At 37.0% G+C, this 14,203-nt stretch overlaps 1 protein-coding gene across 2 annotated transcripts in view; it reads right to left on the reverse strand.

Moving 5' to 3' along the window:
- LOC111512330 (NACHT and WD repeat domain-containing protein 2) overlaps positions 1–14,203 on the reverse strand; it is an 87,367-nt gene that overhangs the window by 30,496 nt on the left and 42,668 nt on the right. For both annotated transcript variants that reach the window (XM_074180821.1, XM_074180820.1), the window contains exons 10-12: positions 9,859–10,093; positions 6,913–7,284; positions 3,218–3,449 (exon numbers count right to left, since the gene is read on the reverse strand). In XM_074180821.1, the coding sequence (XP_074036922.1) occupies positions 3,218–3,449; positions 6,913–7,284; positions 9,859–10,093 (839 nt within the window). The remainder of the gene's footprint in view (positions 1–3,217; positions 3,450–6,912; positions 7,285–9,858; positions 10,094–14,203) is intronic.

Consider the following 14,203-nt stretch of genomic DNA (forward strand, 5'->3'; position numbering starts at 1 on the left):
GATAGGGGTCAGTCCATTAACCTACAGAGTTGAGACTGGCCTGAACGAATTATTCTTTTAGATAATTTGATCTACAGCCACTCTTCAAGTATGCTCCCTTAGTATATGTGAAGCTTTTTTCTTATACGAGTAATCGAGAGATTCGGATATGCGGTTGGTTACCTCGTTTACGGGCAGATGGGGCGATGACAAATATGTTGTTTGTCGTTCGCTTCAGCCTTGGTCGAGGAATGATACTCTGTAAGGAATTTGATATTTTCAATAATGGGAAATCATCGACTTTAAGTTGATGATGGACACTACCTTACACTGATGAGTGACCAAATAGCCCGAAACCGGTCTGCAAGTATACCCGTTCCAGTAATTGAAGATCAATTCCGTACGTGTATCGTCAAGAGCATATCCAGGAATTACTTCCGCGAAAGATTCTGCATTGACACCCGTCGGATATAATTCACCGCTCTTCGTGGTATTAGTCAGGAAAGTAGTTGTTTTCTAATAGGTGTCAGTCCTAACCTACAGTATAGGCGAGTTGAGACTGTTCTGAATGATTGTTCTTTTTGATAATTTGGTTTAACAGTACAGTACAATAGACTTCATAGATCCAGTTGAGTTAGGTTAGGTTAAATAAAATACTCTACATTTATTTACGTACATTAAAAGTGAGTGGGTTAATTTGACTCTTCACTTCAACACTCTAGGTGAATATTATGACTCACACTAATGTGTGAGTCACGAATGAATCCAGTTTTTCAGCGAGGAAAATTATTCAGTTGTTGAGTGATTTTCCAGGTCTGATAGCGGAACTAAAACTCTGCCAAACATTGAAAACCTGGTGCGACGGGCACGCTTAAAGTATATGATTTGCTGTTTCATTACCCTTCGAACAAAGATTCCAAACGACCTGGAAGTAGGCCTATTGGAAAAACGCAGGCAAACTCTAGCAATTGTTTGATACATTCTTTGAAGGATATTCTGATGCCTTGAAATAGGTTGATCCTGGTGGATTTTGCCAGAAGTCTAGAACTGTTCTTGCAGTGCGGGATTCAGGTTCCATTTGACGGAACGAATAGTGATACTGATGACGGGTGCTGGTCCATCGAAACCATATGTAGTGCCTCTTCTTGCAAAAAAGTCTGTAGCTTCTTTATCTTCCTCGTCTTTCAGTGTTTGTTCCTCTACCTGATATTATGACTGTATAAAGCAGTTCGAAGTTAACAGTTTGAGGCATTAGGGCAATTACTCCTAACGACAACAATGATCTGAGTCCACAGAGATTGTCTAGTTTTGAGTAGGACCTATCGCTGCAAATGGAATAACCCAACCCCCGATTTCTTCTCCTGATGGAATTGACACTCAGAATGAGGTTTGTACATATCTGCTCCTTCTGGTATCAAATATAGATATCGTCGCTCTTTAGAGGAAGCCATAGGCTACCTTCTTCAACTAGCCATTCAGAAACGTCAATTTGCTTGGGAAAGAGGCAGAAAAAGAAAAGTACTCTTCAAAGGGATCAGCTCGTGATGACTTTGAAGCTATCAACATAATCTTCTTGGAGAGTTAGAGTAGCTATTCTTTTCATGATGATGACGTTGACTTAGGTAATATTCATTGTCATAAGTCAATGGAAATATTCAACGAATTCAATAAACTTTCGGTAACAAATTATATTACCGAAGTCGACGAATTTTCTGAGATTTTTGACAAAATGACAGACGATTATACGAAATATATATGTCTTTATTTTTTCTAGTGCTGATGAATTCATTATAAATTTTGTATATATGTATTTGTAGGTACTACAGCTATGTCTACCTACACAAAACCCATGATAAAATGACCAGTGAGAGTTTAAAAATTTTGAATAATCGTCAAAACAAAAAAATATAGGAATATTCGTACTTAACTTTTGAGTGGATAGTTGGTACATCAAGTGAAAACGTTATTTCCGACTCTAACTGAAATCAGTTACCGAAACATGATTTAAAAGAAATGTGGGATACATACTCAAAAAAAACCTTACTGTGGAATTTTCACTGAACATGTTTTTCACCAACTTCCATCATATACTAAGAATACTGTTTTGAATGAATCGAAAGGATTATATTTTCAGAGGGGATTAATTTTTGGAAGAGAAAGGTTGGGCTTTTCACCTCTCCATCTTCATACGAAAAATGCGAGAAACTTTTAAAGGAAGAAAGAAAGCAACTAATTTCGAAATAAACTCTCCACAAAGATTTATGGATCATGCATGGAAGTTACTTCCAGATACAAATTGGAAGGAGAAGTTCTTCTGGAACAACTACTTTCATATAAACATTGAATTACATGAATTAAACTTACTTGGAATACTGTCATCTTCAATGGCGGACATCGATGTTTCGGAATAAGAAATAACTTATCATTCCCCGAAATAATTCTCTTTTAAAAATATACCCCTTTCAGTTTGAACGAGTTTTTTTGTCTGTGATTGAATTGAATAAGCGAATGAATGTCATTGAATCTACTTACTGTGACATGAGTAGATTTAAGTCATCCGTGGCATGAAATCACGTTATGAATGAAATGAGTGTTTCTTCTTGTAATGTTTTCCAGATTGGTGCTGAAGAGGCATTAAAACAAGTATTTTATTCCGAAACATCAATGTTCTCCATTGAGGATGACTGTGTTTCATATAAATGGAATTTTACCTCTTCCGTATACTATATTGTGTAGCAATCCTATGAATGATATCTCATTCAATGCCATAACGAAAATTGACAGTACAAACTGAATTCAAAGTTCATATGAAAGTAGTTGTTTTAGAGGGATTTTTCTTGCAGTTTGTCTTGGAAAGTATCTTCTATGCATGATGTACACATCTCTGTGGGAAGTTTATTTTGATATTGATTGATTTCTTCCTTCCATTGGAAGTTTCCCACATTTTTTATGAAGATGTCGAAATAGAAAGCTATAACCTTTTTGCTCAATCTTTGTAGAACTTGAACTTTGTCCACCCATTGTGAAGGCAAAAGAAGCTGATGTGCCAATTCCTTCAAAATCTCACATATACTACACGCTAAAATTCGTGATATTGCTATTTTCTTTATTTGCGAACTCACTGGCTCAACACAAATTTCATGATGGTGATTTTTTTTGGTATTTTTTACAAGAACTACTGCTACAAATTGTTCTGCTATTTTCTGTTAAATATTCACACTCTCCAATACTTACTCACCGTAAGTCGTATTGCTATGAAAAGTTCCATCAAATGCCAAAAGGTCAATCATTTCGGAATCAGTTATCCCATGTTTCGTACTAGTTAAAATCGCTAGGGCGTGTTGAACTTGGGTAACTCCTAGGATCGCTTCTAATTCCTCCAACATCAGATTCAGCTGATCGTTCACATTGCCTTTTGGGATAATTGCGTGCTCTTTATCTACCCACCACGATGTTTGCCAAGCCAGGACCTGTTGGAAAAATGCAGAAAATAGTTAGGTAAGGTTAAGTTAGGTCAAAAGTGAGTGGGTATATTCGTCCCTTTATCGTCCCTTTACCAGCTTCTCAACGAAGCCGATTAGTTTATATGGTGAGTGATCTTTCAGGTCAGATGGTAAGAGTGCCAAACTCTGATTCGGTCCTCAGCGACGCAGGCACAAAGTATATGCTTCGCCATTTCATCATTTTCCAAACAGAGGCGACACATGCTGTCTTCCGACAGTTCGAGTCTCTGCATATGATGATTCAGACGACAGTGACTGTGAGACGAACTGTTAGACATCGTAGTTCATCCCTACTGTGGTCCTACAACTGTTTGGCAGCAAGCTTTGAAGGGTAAATGAACGCCTTGGAGTGAACCAATCCTGGAAGATTTTGCCAGTAGTCCATAAATCTTGTTGTTATCTAGGTATCTTCTTAGACGTCTCCAAGGCGTTTGACAGAGTTTGGCATGACGGACTACTGGCCAAGATGAGCGATTTTGGATACTCAAAACCAATGGTAAGATTAATTTAGTCTTTTCTAGCTGACAGGCGATGCCGATGCAAAGTAGGAGACGAATTATCAACAGTTCGACTATTGGAGGCAGGAGTCCCGCAAGGTGCGGTCCTTTCGCCACACCTCTACTCCGTATACACGGCAGACGTGCCCAAGCCAGAGAACAACTTTAAAAAGTTGGCGCTCTACGCGGACGACACGACCCTGCTGGCGAGATCTACGAGTCAAACACACGTTACGAGATACCTACAACAACAGGTAGACACACTGGACACACTTCCACACTGTGGAAGATCAGTATCAACCCTGACAAGAGTCAGGCGATACTGTTCACTCACAGGTTCGTACAACCGGAAGGCAACGTCACCTTCAACGGACAAGAGGTTCCGTGAACAAACCAAGCGACATAACTGGGGGTCATCCTAGACAAGAAACTAACATTCCAGGCCCACGTACAGCAGAGAATAGGAATGGCCAGACAGGCCAGAGGACGCCTGGCGCCGATCATAGGAAGAAGCAGTAACATGGCATTGAAAGTCAAGTTACTAATGATCAGAACGATTCTAATGCCAATAATACTGTATGCATGCACTGCCTGGGGCCAGTGCGCACAGACATACAGAAAGAAGATCCAATCGTTTATGAATGCGAGCGCAAGGGCCGCTGTAAATGCACTTTATTATATACCCAATAGATTTATATACAGAGACCTAGACCTGGACACGCAATATGTGGACGTGTATATGAGAGAACATGCAGAAAGCACGTTCGATAGATTCAGATCGCACTCAAATCCAGCGTTCCGCGGTCTACACGATGCGTTAAACATAGATGACCCCAGATTCCGAGAAAGGGACAAACATCCCAGGCCGACTAGACAGAATAACAGACCGCCCCCGTTAGTCGCCCTCAGGCGGCTCATGTAAGTATAACACTAATCAGATACACTCTCTTCCAGGTAGGTTCAGCGAAGAACATTTCGACCGCGATCGCGACTCTAAAAATTTTTCTTGGAGACACTGAGAATCGCTCGATGCATAACACAAAGCCGCCGGTTAGTTTTTGGGGGCCCCCATGCCTAAATTCAGTTAGGAATAGTCAGATAAAACAAAGATTCGATAAGAAAGTAAAAGCACCTAAAGGCTGACTTTCGACCAAAAAGAGGTCACATGTCAATCTTGCTGAAGTGCCCATCAGCAAGTTGAGGACCGCTCGGAAAGCGGGGGTGGATGGAGTGGGGTAGTAGGTTCTCCTTGCTAAATAGCTGGGGGGGGGAAGCTTCTACTTCAGGGCACTCAACCCGGGAGGGGGCATGGGGGGGTTATTTAGGTATTTGTTTGGTAAAGCCTAAAACGATGCCAATGACAGGTTCTGGTCCGATGAAACTGCTTGCAACACCCTTCTTTGCAAGCGAGTCAGCAGCCTCATTGCCCATCAGGCCAGTAACGTTAAGAATATAGACCAGAGACAATTTTTTGAGTCGTCTTCCTATTGAGGAGTATCGTTTTTGGCAATTTGTTACCAATTTAGATAAAGCTCGGTAGCAGCCAAGAGATCCAAATGCTGCTTGACTGTGTTGGATTTATATTGGATATTATTCTGAAAATCATTGACAAGAAAGTTCTGTTCAGCCCATGACTGGAGCCCCAGATTATTATCCTTAATCTCAAAGCAGAGTGAAATTTTGCATAAAATACTATAATGAGTGCTTCAAGATCAACATTTTTTTTAGAACTCTGATGGCGTATGTTACCGAAGATAGTTTAAGGCAAAGGTTATCTATCTGACTGGTCCAACTTAGTGTCATCAACGCATAGATCTAGAAACTTCACTGTGATATTGCAAGTGATTTCTCAATTGTCCATAATTATGTTTTGTAGTGTTTCTATACTGTTATTGATTTTGAACATGGTACAATCTGTTTTTTCATCGATCACAACTAACTTATTCCCTAGAAAATAATCTTTGGATTGTTCGATTATTTTGCTATCCCATCAATTTTCAGTAACGATAGTAACTTTTAGAATAGTTAATATTTTTACAATTCTATTTTTCATCAAAATGGCAAAAATAGTGCATACAGCTTGTACATTTTGTGAAATTCCTAATTATTCACGAATGAGTGAAAGGTGAGTTCATTTAGGCCGGTTGACATGATCCAAGATCACAGTCTACTTGGGTAGTCCACGAGTAGCACTTGGACGTTACTTTGATCGTGTCACCAGTTCATCCAAGTGCGCTTGGATCAATAGGTTACATCCAAGTTGACTAGGACATTACCCATATTACTTGGATCCAAGTGGTGTTTGTTCGTGAAATGAAATGGCGTCGGTATATTAGATTCATGAAGTTATACGAAGCTAAGGAAAGTTTATAGAATGTACGTTTAGCGGAATATAAAAATAAAGATGCTAGAAATTTGGCTCACTTGCCAAGAAACGAATGGCAAATTGTAGTTTTATCCTTGCAGGTAATGCAGCTCTCATAATTGTATCAAATAGTTGCTCAAACTGTTCTGTAGTTATTCTCAGATGGTTTTTGAATGTTACTTTATTCTCACCCGCCACTTCTGTGAGGAAATTGGAGGAAGCTCCAATCGACTGACGCTTACGTATCCAATTTCGAGTCCAAATCTTTAATTTCTTCTCTTTTACCTATTTTCCCTGCATTTCAGGCTCGTTTATGAGCATATCAGCAACCACTCGCACACTTTCCAAATAATACAGTTCCGCCATCTTTGTATGTTTATCTGACATCCAACTCGTTTTGCTGTAGAAACCAACTTGGTCCGAGTCTACGTGTTCGAGCACACTTGGTCCAAGTTGGTATCCAAGTGTACTTAGATCGTGCCAACCTTTTTTTTCTGTAGAGAATGAATAAATAAATAAATCAGATGTGTAGCTGACTTCAAAAGTATCCCTTTATATTCTCCCTCACCTTCGAATAAAGTGGGATAGTGCACTCTTGCACAGACTTCAACACGCAGTCTTGTATCTTGGAATTGACACTATGGTTGTACTGCATCACGCTGGACATCAGGATACCTTTAGCCTCTTCTTGACCCAGCATGGGCATCTTGATGAAATTGTCTTCGTTTAGTTTTTCGCTGATCTTCGAGTACATCTCGCTGGATTCCGAAACAGAAATGATCAGTTTGATGTTGTCCGGTAACACCGTCGGAAGCCAATCTATGCTCTTGGAACTGTACTTTCTCACTTGGTCCAGACCATCTAGTAGGATCACCAGAGGTCTTTGTAAACAAGTTTCTGTGAGAAGAGCCGGGAGAACTTCTTGGTAGGTTTTTATGTTCTGAAATGAGAATCATGGTGTCATGATCGAATTACATTACAAGTCTAGTAGAATGAACATTTTTGTGGCAAGAGGGGTAGGTTCTATTCCAGAATGTGGAATCAGTTTTTTCTCACATAAATGAATATATAATCATTAATCCAGTTTATTGTATGATTTTCACTATAAAGGGTTTTACAAAAACCGCAACACGTGTTCGCGTGTTGCGGTTTTTACGCTTGAGAAACCTATTGTATAGCGAAACACGTATCGCAGTTCTTGTAAAATCCTCTACAGTGGATTTTATCTTTAATGTATGACTTTTCTAACTAGGGTTCTTTCCAGTATTTGATACTATACACAAATCCTGAAGGATATCATGACATCCCGCGAAAAACATCATATATAGGATCGAGAGAAGATAAAACATCATTAATCCAATACTGGACAGCGGTTTCAACATGGTAGAGGTGCTAGCCTGGACCATGCATGTATTTCTGGACTCAACTGTCCTCAAGGGACAAGCCCGAGGAGGTGAAGATTATGACACCTTTCCTTGCAACATCAATGATAAATCAGGCTACCAAAGACGGTCAGTTGCAAAGTCAATCTTTGGTATCAAGAGCCAAAAGAGAGAAATCTGCTCTTTTTTTTTGTGAGACCACTAGTTGAAACTAGAGTATGAAAATACAGCATTGGTGATGAGTTGAACTGTTAGGCTTAACTGTTCGCCTGTGAGGAGAAATACGATGCCTTTAATGGATATCATAGTTTAAGGGCAGTTGGGTACATTAGTAAAGTTGTGGTCCAGTAAGCACTATTGATGAGATCTATGGGAGGTTGAAACCTGTCTGGGTCACGAATGCTCTGTGTTTGAACGATAGTTTCAATCAAATATGCTGTTCCCGCTCTGTTTTGTGACATTCTAAATCTCATGTACAAGGATTCTATACTGTAAATTTGACCTATTGCTATCTTAAAGTTAATGATATTTTGAAGTTAGTGATATTCGTATTCAATAAGGAGTTGATGAAAGAGTTCGTTGAAAATGCTTAATATTGTGTTGATGAGTGAATAAAATGATACTTTGATACTTTGTCGTTAGATCTGGTTTTGGAGATTAAAACTAGGCATTACATTACTTCTTGAAACTCAGAACAAAAGACCGAGAAACACTGTGATACAACCTGTCAGTCATAAAATACTCATCGTTTCAAGTTTCAACCAAACACATTGAAGAAAAAAAGAATGTTTTTCAGAAGATTGCTGCCTAGTCATTGGCTGAAAGTTTGAAATGTATTTCTATATTTGTCTGAAGGTATAGTATAGGTATATATATAAATATATATATATATATATATATATATATATATATATATATATATATATATATATATATATATATATATATAATCGAAAAAATACCAATTGCTCCCTTAATGAAAATGAAAGAAATGGATAACACCATAGGGTCTTGGAGACGAACCGTGATGCGTATTATTGAGTCGTTTTTATAGTATAGAAATGGTGACCGCGTACTTCTTGTGCCGTTGGAATAACAGAAACAATTCACATAGATGAGAAAAAAAAACATTGATGTGATCAGCAAGACTCTGCAAGGTTATTCAGTAGAAATGAATATAGCTGTAGATGGTATAACAATTTCCATTCATACGAATTCTATATAGTCATAGCTACCAATCTAATCTAGTTCGAAAAAATGTTTTAGTTAGGCTACAAATTAATAGAATAACTCTGCTAGACAAAAATCCACAAAAAAATTCTTCAGAGAAGTATGAAGAAAATTTAAACCAGTCTACCTTCAGCAGTCCCTCAAGAAAACAGCTATAATCATCTCTCAAGCTGTCCAAACTGCAGAACCGTTCTATTTTAGGCATCAGGTTCTATTCTAAAAAACCCAAGAAGATATATTAGTGCTCTTTGATATTAAGGAATCAAAAGATACAGAAAGATACAGAAGGTTGGGAAGCCTCTTCAACTCTTTGGTAATTCATAAACAAGAGGATCAAAAAGTTTTTGGTAATGTATAACCGGAAAACTTGGTTGACTATACTAGAAGTTATGATGAGGAGCTTCATGAGGTTATAACGGTTCTATCTGTGTTTTCGGTCTATCAATATTTTCAGTTCTCTCGCAATATAACAGGTTATGGAATACCTGATGAGTTTATTCAAGACTGAACAATCAATTTATTTTCATGAAATCAATTTGGTTACAGATAAAAAACAAGATTTTATATCAGAACAGTATTGATTCCAATTCAAATGAGAACTTTTTCCAGTCAACAGAAATGCAGTTTTTTCGAAGCGCGTTTCACCAACCCCGTTGACGTGTTCAGGAGATGACTGCAACATAGTTGGTAATACGCACAAGTGCTTGTTTTGGATTAATTCCACGCCAGATGTTCCAGTTGAAACTTTGAATATTGGAAAGCTAGACAAAAAATTTCACCATGGACTTCATGTTCCATTCACTGGAATAAGGTACGAATCTAACAGTCCAGCAAGTAAATTAAAATAGTGCCCGAAATGATGAAAGTGTCATTTTGTTAATGATGAGAACTTGTTTACTTACATGTGTACAATAGCACTTATGACCATAATTCAATATTGAACACTGATTTGTGATGGAACTCAGGAGTTGTTCAACAGTACTCGATTGAGCGCTGATCCCGACAAATCGTACAATTGAAAAGGCTTCTGGCAACCACTGTTGGCAGCATTGAGCAATCCTTGCGAGCAAAGTCGTTTTTCCGCATCCACTTGGACCGTACAGAACCAGTGGTGACGTACTGTCTCCTGTAAGATACCTGAAAATGTGCGCAACCTTAAATTAGTGCCAGATTCAGAATCAAAAAATGTGTAAAATATTTCGTAGAATGTATCAGGTAGATTTACCAGTTTTAATTTTTTTAAATTGAAATTACGAGGGTGGTCTAAAAAGTTTTTGACGTAACAAAGATACGAGACATTTTTTTCAAATATTTTTCCAACGATACACTCCTCCCAGGGATGCTTTCATCTCTGTAACCCATCCAAATAATACTCGGCGTTTTTCTTTGCAAAGTAATTGTTCACGGAGGTGATTCCTTCTCAATTGACGGAAATATCTGTCCTCCGAGCACAATTTTCAGATGAGGGAACAAAAAGAAGTCAGTTGGGGCTAGATCTGGTGAGTAAGGCGGATGGTCAAGCAGTTCAAAGCGTATTTCGTGGATTTTCGCCATGGTAACCATTGATGTGTGAGACGGTGCGTCGCCTTGGTGTGAAACAATTTTTTTTATGCAAATGTGGCCGTTTTTCCGTGAGTTCTGCTTCCAGATTGTCAACGAACGATGCGTAGTATGCTCCTGTAATGGTTTTTCTTTTTGAATATAATCGATTGAAAATAACTCCATGACTATCCCAAAAACAGTCTCCATCACGCTTTTTTTAAATTCTATTTCTCTTTTGCAGTCAACTGTTTGGACAGTATTTTTGTTGCAGGTGTATAATGGTGTATCCAAGTTTCACCTACAGTTGCGCCTAAACTGCGTCAAGATATCGTTGCAAATGTTCATTCGAACACGTGTCTGGGCGGTCGCCTAGCACCATTTGGTGAATTTTGGCGATGTTTCTTGTTTACTGAGTTCAAGATTTCTGCAGTATGGATTTATCGAAACCAGTCCTCTTTGCAAACCATTTTGAATAGTTTTTTCAGCTACTTACCCTGGCATTCATAATTTTTGGTACGTTTCCTATGATCTTTGCTATGAAACTCATGAATATACCAAATATAAATTACGAGTACATTACAACGAAATAAAGAGTTGAACAAAACCCACTGAAATCAACAAAAATTTGATCTCGATGATAATTCAACAAAAAACTCCCGTACGATCCTAGAAGCTGACCCTCACCGCATTCCTAGGGGACGTTATTTAGATCGAAAATCATTTCGCCTGTAGAACAGCAAATAAAGAACTCGTGTTCCCTGAGGCATCATCACGTATTCTTCCTGCACGAAAAAACCTCGTATTTCACCAGCAGTTGTACCCCACATGGAAGGCATGGATCACGACGGTATCAATGTCGAATCATTTTTCAAATCGAAACCAAACTCCAAAGCCTGGATAATCTTCGTGTAACCATCGTGGCTACATTCGAAAAACTTCAGATGCAATATGAAGATAACGGAAAGTTTCAGGTGCATTATTTGCTCCCACGCTTCAACCTGCTCGTTAGCAGGTTGGCCGACGAAGTCGGCCCTTTGAACTGTTCTTGGAGACGAGTACCCCAGGTTCTTCCCTGGTAGTCTTCACTTTCTCAGTGTTGATGGACAGCGTGGGGAAAGGCTGGATATTTTTAGTAATGTGGTCTCCAGCATGGTGAATGCTCGACATCAGTTGCCCCCAAATAGATTGCTTATCGGTGTACTGGTGAAGTTGGTGCGTGCAACGCCGTTTTACTTTTTATTAATATTCCTTTGAAATGAGCTGAATTATTTTGTTTGTTGAATTTCAGTGATACAAGAATTAAATTGATTGTTGATAATTTTTATTCGGCGCCACGGTTGAACGGCATTTTGTCGTACTTTAAATTAACTAGCATGTTGCCATATGTAACACTTGAAGTTCTTGATAAATCCGCTCGATACCAGCGCCGAATTAAAAATATCAACAATCGTTACAAATATATCTTTCGAATACAACAAACTTTTCAAATCATCAAAAAATTCAATTCTTTGTCAGAAATTAGCTTTTCAAAAAGATTGATGAAATAAAATGATACTCGTTTGAGAATGTTTTGCACAAAAGTTGTAACCAAATTTTGAATTGAATGCATTAAAGTGAATGTTGAAAATATTCAACACTTTCAATAAAATGTAAATATAACAATCGTTATTATTCATAGAAAAATATTTAGTATGGAAAGTTAATTTGCTATATTTTCAGACGAAGGAAAGTGTATTTTTATTACCAACAATGTTTCATGGGAAAACTTTGACAGTCATTCAAATATATTAATTGAAATTTGATTTCCAAACTTACTTTTAGAAAGTGAATTTGAAGTTTCATTATAATTCAACAGTCATATGAATAACTAACATTTTATTCAAAGGTCAAAATTATTAAGCTTTCGATACTGTCAACCACAACATTTTGTTAGATATATTAGAAGAAATAGGAGTTCGAGGTATCGCATTAAAGTTATTCTCAAATTATCTTTCAGGTAGAAACCAAATAGTAAAAATTAACGACTCATTTAGTAATCCACTACCCGTTACCATTGGCGTCCCTCAGGGAACAGTGATTGGACCCATACTTTTTTTAATATACATCAATAACATATTTAAAATTGAAAATATTGAAGCACAAATAACTTCTTATGCTGATGACACGGCACTACTTTTTGTTGGTGACACATGGGATGCAGTCTATGAAACAGCAGAAAATAGTTTAAAAATTCTATATTGCTGGCTAAATGCTAGCCGTCTCAGTCTAAATATCAGTAAAACTAAATTTGTGGCATTCACTACAACTTCAAAAGACCAACCAGTCCGTGATAAAATTGTGATTCATAAATTCCAGTGTGATCATTTTCCTGGTTGCTCCTGTCCTACCATACAAAAAACATGCTACATAAAGTATCTTGGTGTAATGCTGGATCAATATTTGCGTTGGGATAGACACATTAACTATACCGTTAAAAGACTTAGAAAGCTCATGTATAAATTCTACCAACTGAGGAGTGTACTAAATAATAAACTTTTATTAATAATATACGATTCCTTAGCAGAATCAATTATTAGATACTGCATTACAGCATGGGGAGGCTTGAGCAAAGCTTATCTACATAACCTACAGGTCATGCAAAATACGTTATTAAAAATATTACTTAAGAAAAACAAGAGGTACTCCACGGAAGCAATTTATAGGGAGACAGGATTATTTGATGTAAGAAAACTATATACCTACCATTGCTTACTATGGATGATGAAATCTCAATTACCAGCTTTACCACACTTTCACAATACTCGTGCTAAAGCCAAGCGAAACACAGTGGTACCATTATGTGAAAAAAATCATACTCAAAGATTTATGAGTTACTACGGTCCCAAAGTCTTTAATATGTTGCCTCCACATATAAAAAATATCACTAAGAACTATAAGTTGAAAAAAGAACTAAAGTGCTTTATAGAACAAAATCATGAAAAAATAAAAGACCTATTTCTAAATACAATTTGACCTAAACAACGTAGATTTTGTAACAAATCCTCTAGACCTGCACAGGGTTGCTACTAACTATATCTCGCCATTCTATGTAATACATGTTATAGAAGTTAAATTAGACGTTTGAATACTGTACTATATAAATATTATATATATATATATATATATATATATATATATATATATATATATATATATATATATATATATATATATATATATCGTAATACCGCTGTGAGAATCACATCACAAGCTTGCTTAGGTGACTCACAGTGGTTTATTACCTCTTTCTTCTTTTTTCCCCTTTTTGTAAAATTTTCTCTGTAAATTACCTGAATATGCGGAATTGAAACGTTTGTTGAATTTACTCGAATAATACATTCCATTGACAGTTGAATAAAAATGTTTGTTTATTAATGAGTTGAACTATATGTATATAGATTATTTTTCAGCATAATATATAGTAAATTGGGTTCCATTTTCCAATACTCTTAAACAATATTTTTCTTCGGAATCAATAAAAGCTTCAAATTATTTCATTAGTCTTTTTTATTCAAATAACAATTTTATTCGTGTAACACTTTAAATCAAGTGTCATTTAAAATAGAACAAATTTTGCGATTAATATTTTTTAATGTGTTGAACAAATGCACGAACCAATTAAATTCAAACAAATAAATTGTTAGTTGAATAAATTGAGAAATGAAT

Source organism: Leptinotarsa decemlineata, unplaced genomic scaffold, assembly GCF_025532065.1.
Source record: "Leptinotarsa decemlineata unplaced genomic scaffold, Ldec_3_MD MMD2_tig00026307_RagTag_RagTag, whole genome shotgun sequence".
NCBI lineage: Eukaryota > Metazoa > Arthropoda > Insecta > Coleoptera > Chrysomelidae > Leptinotarsa > Leptinotarsa decemlineata.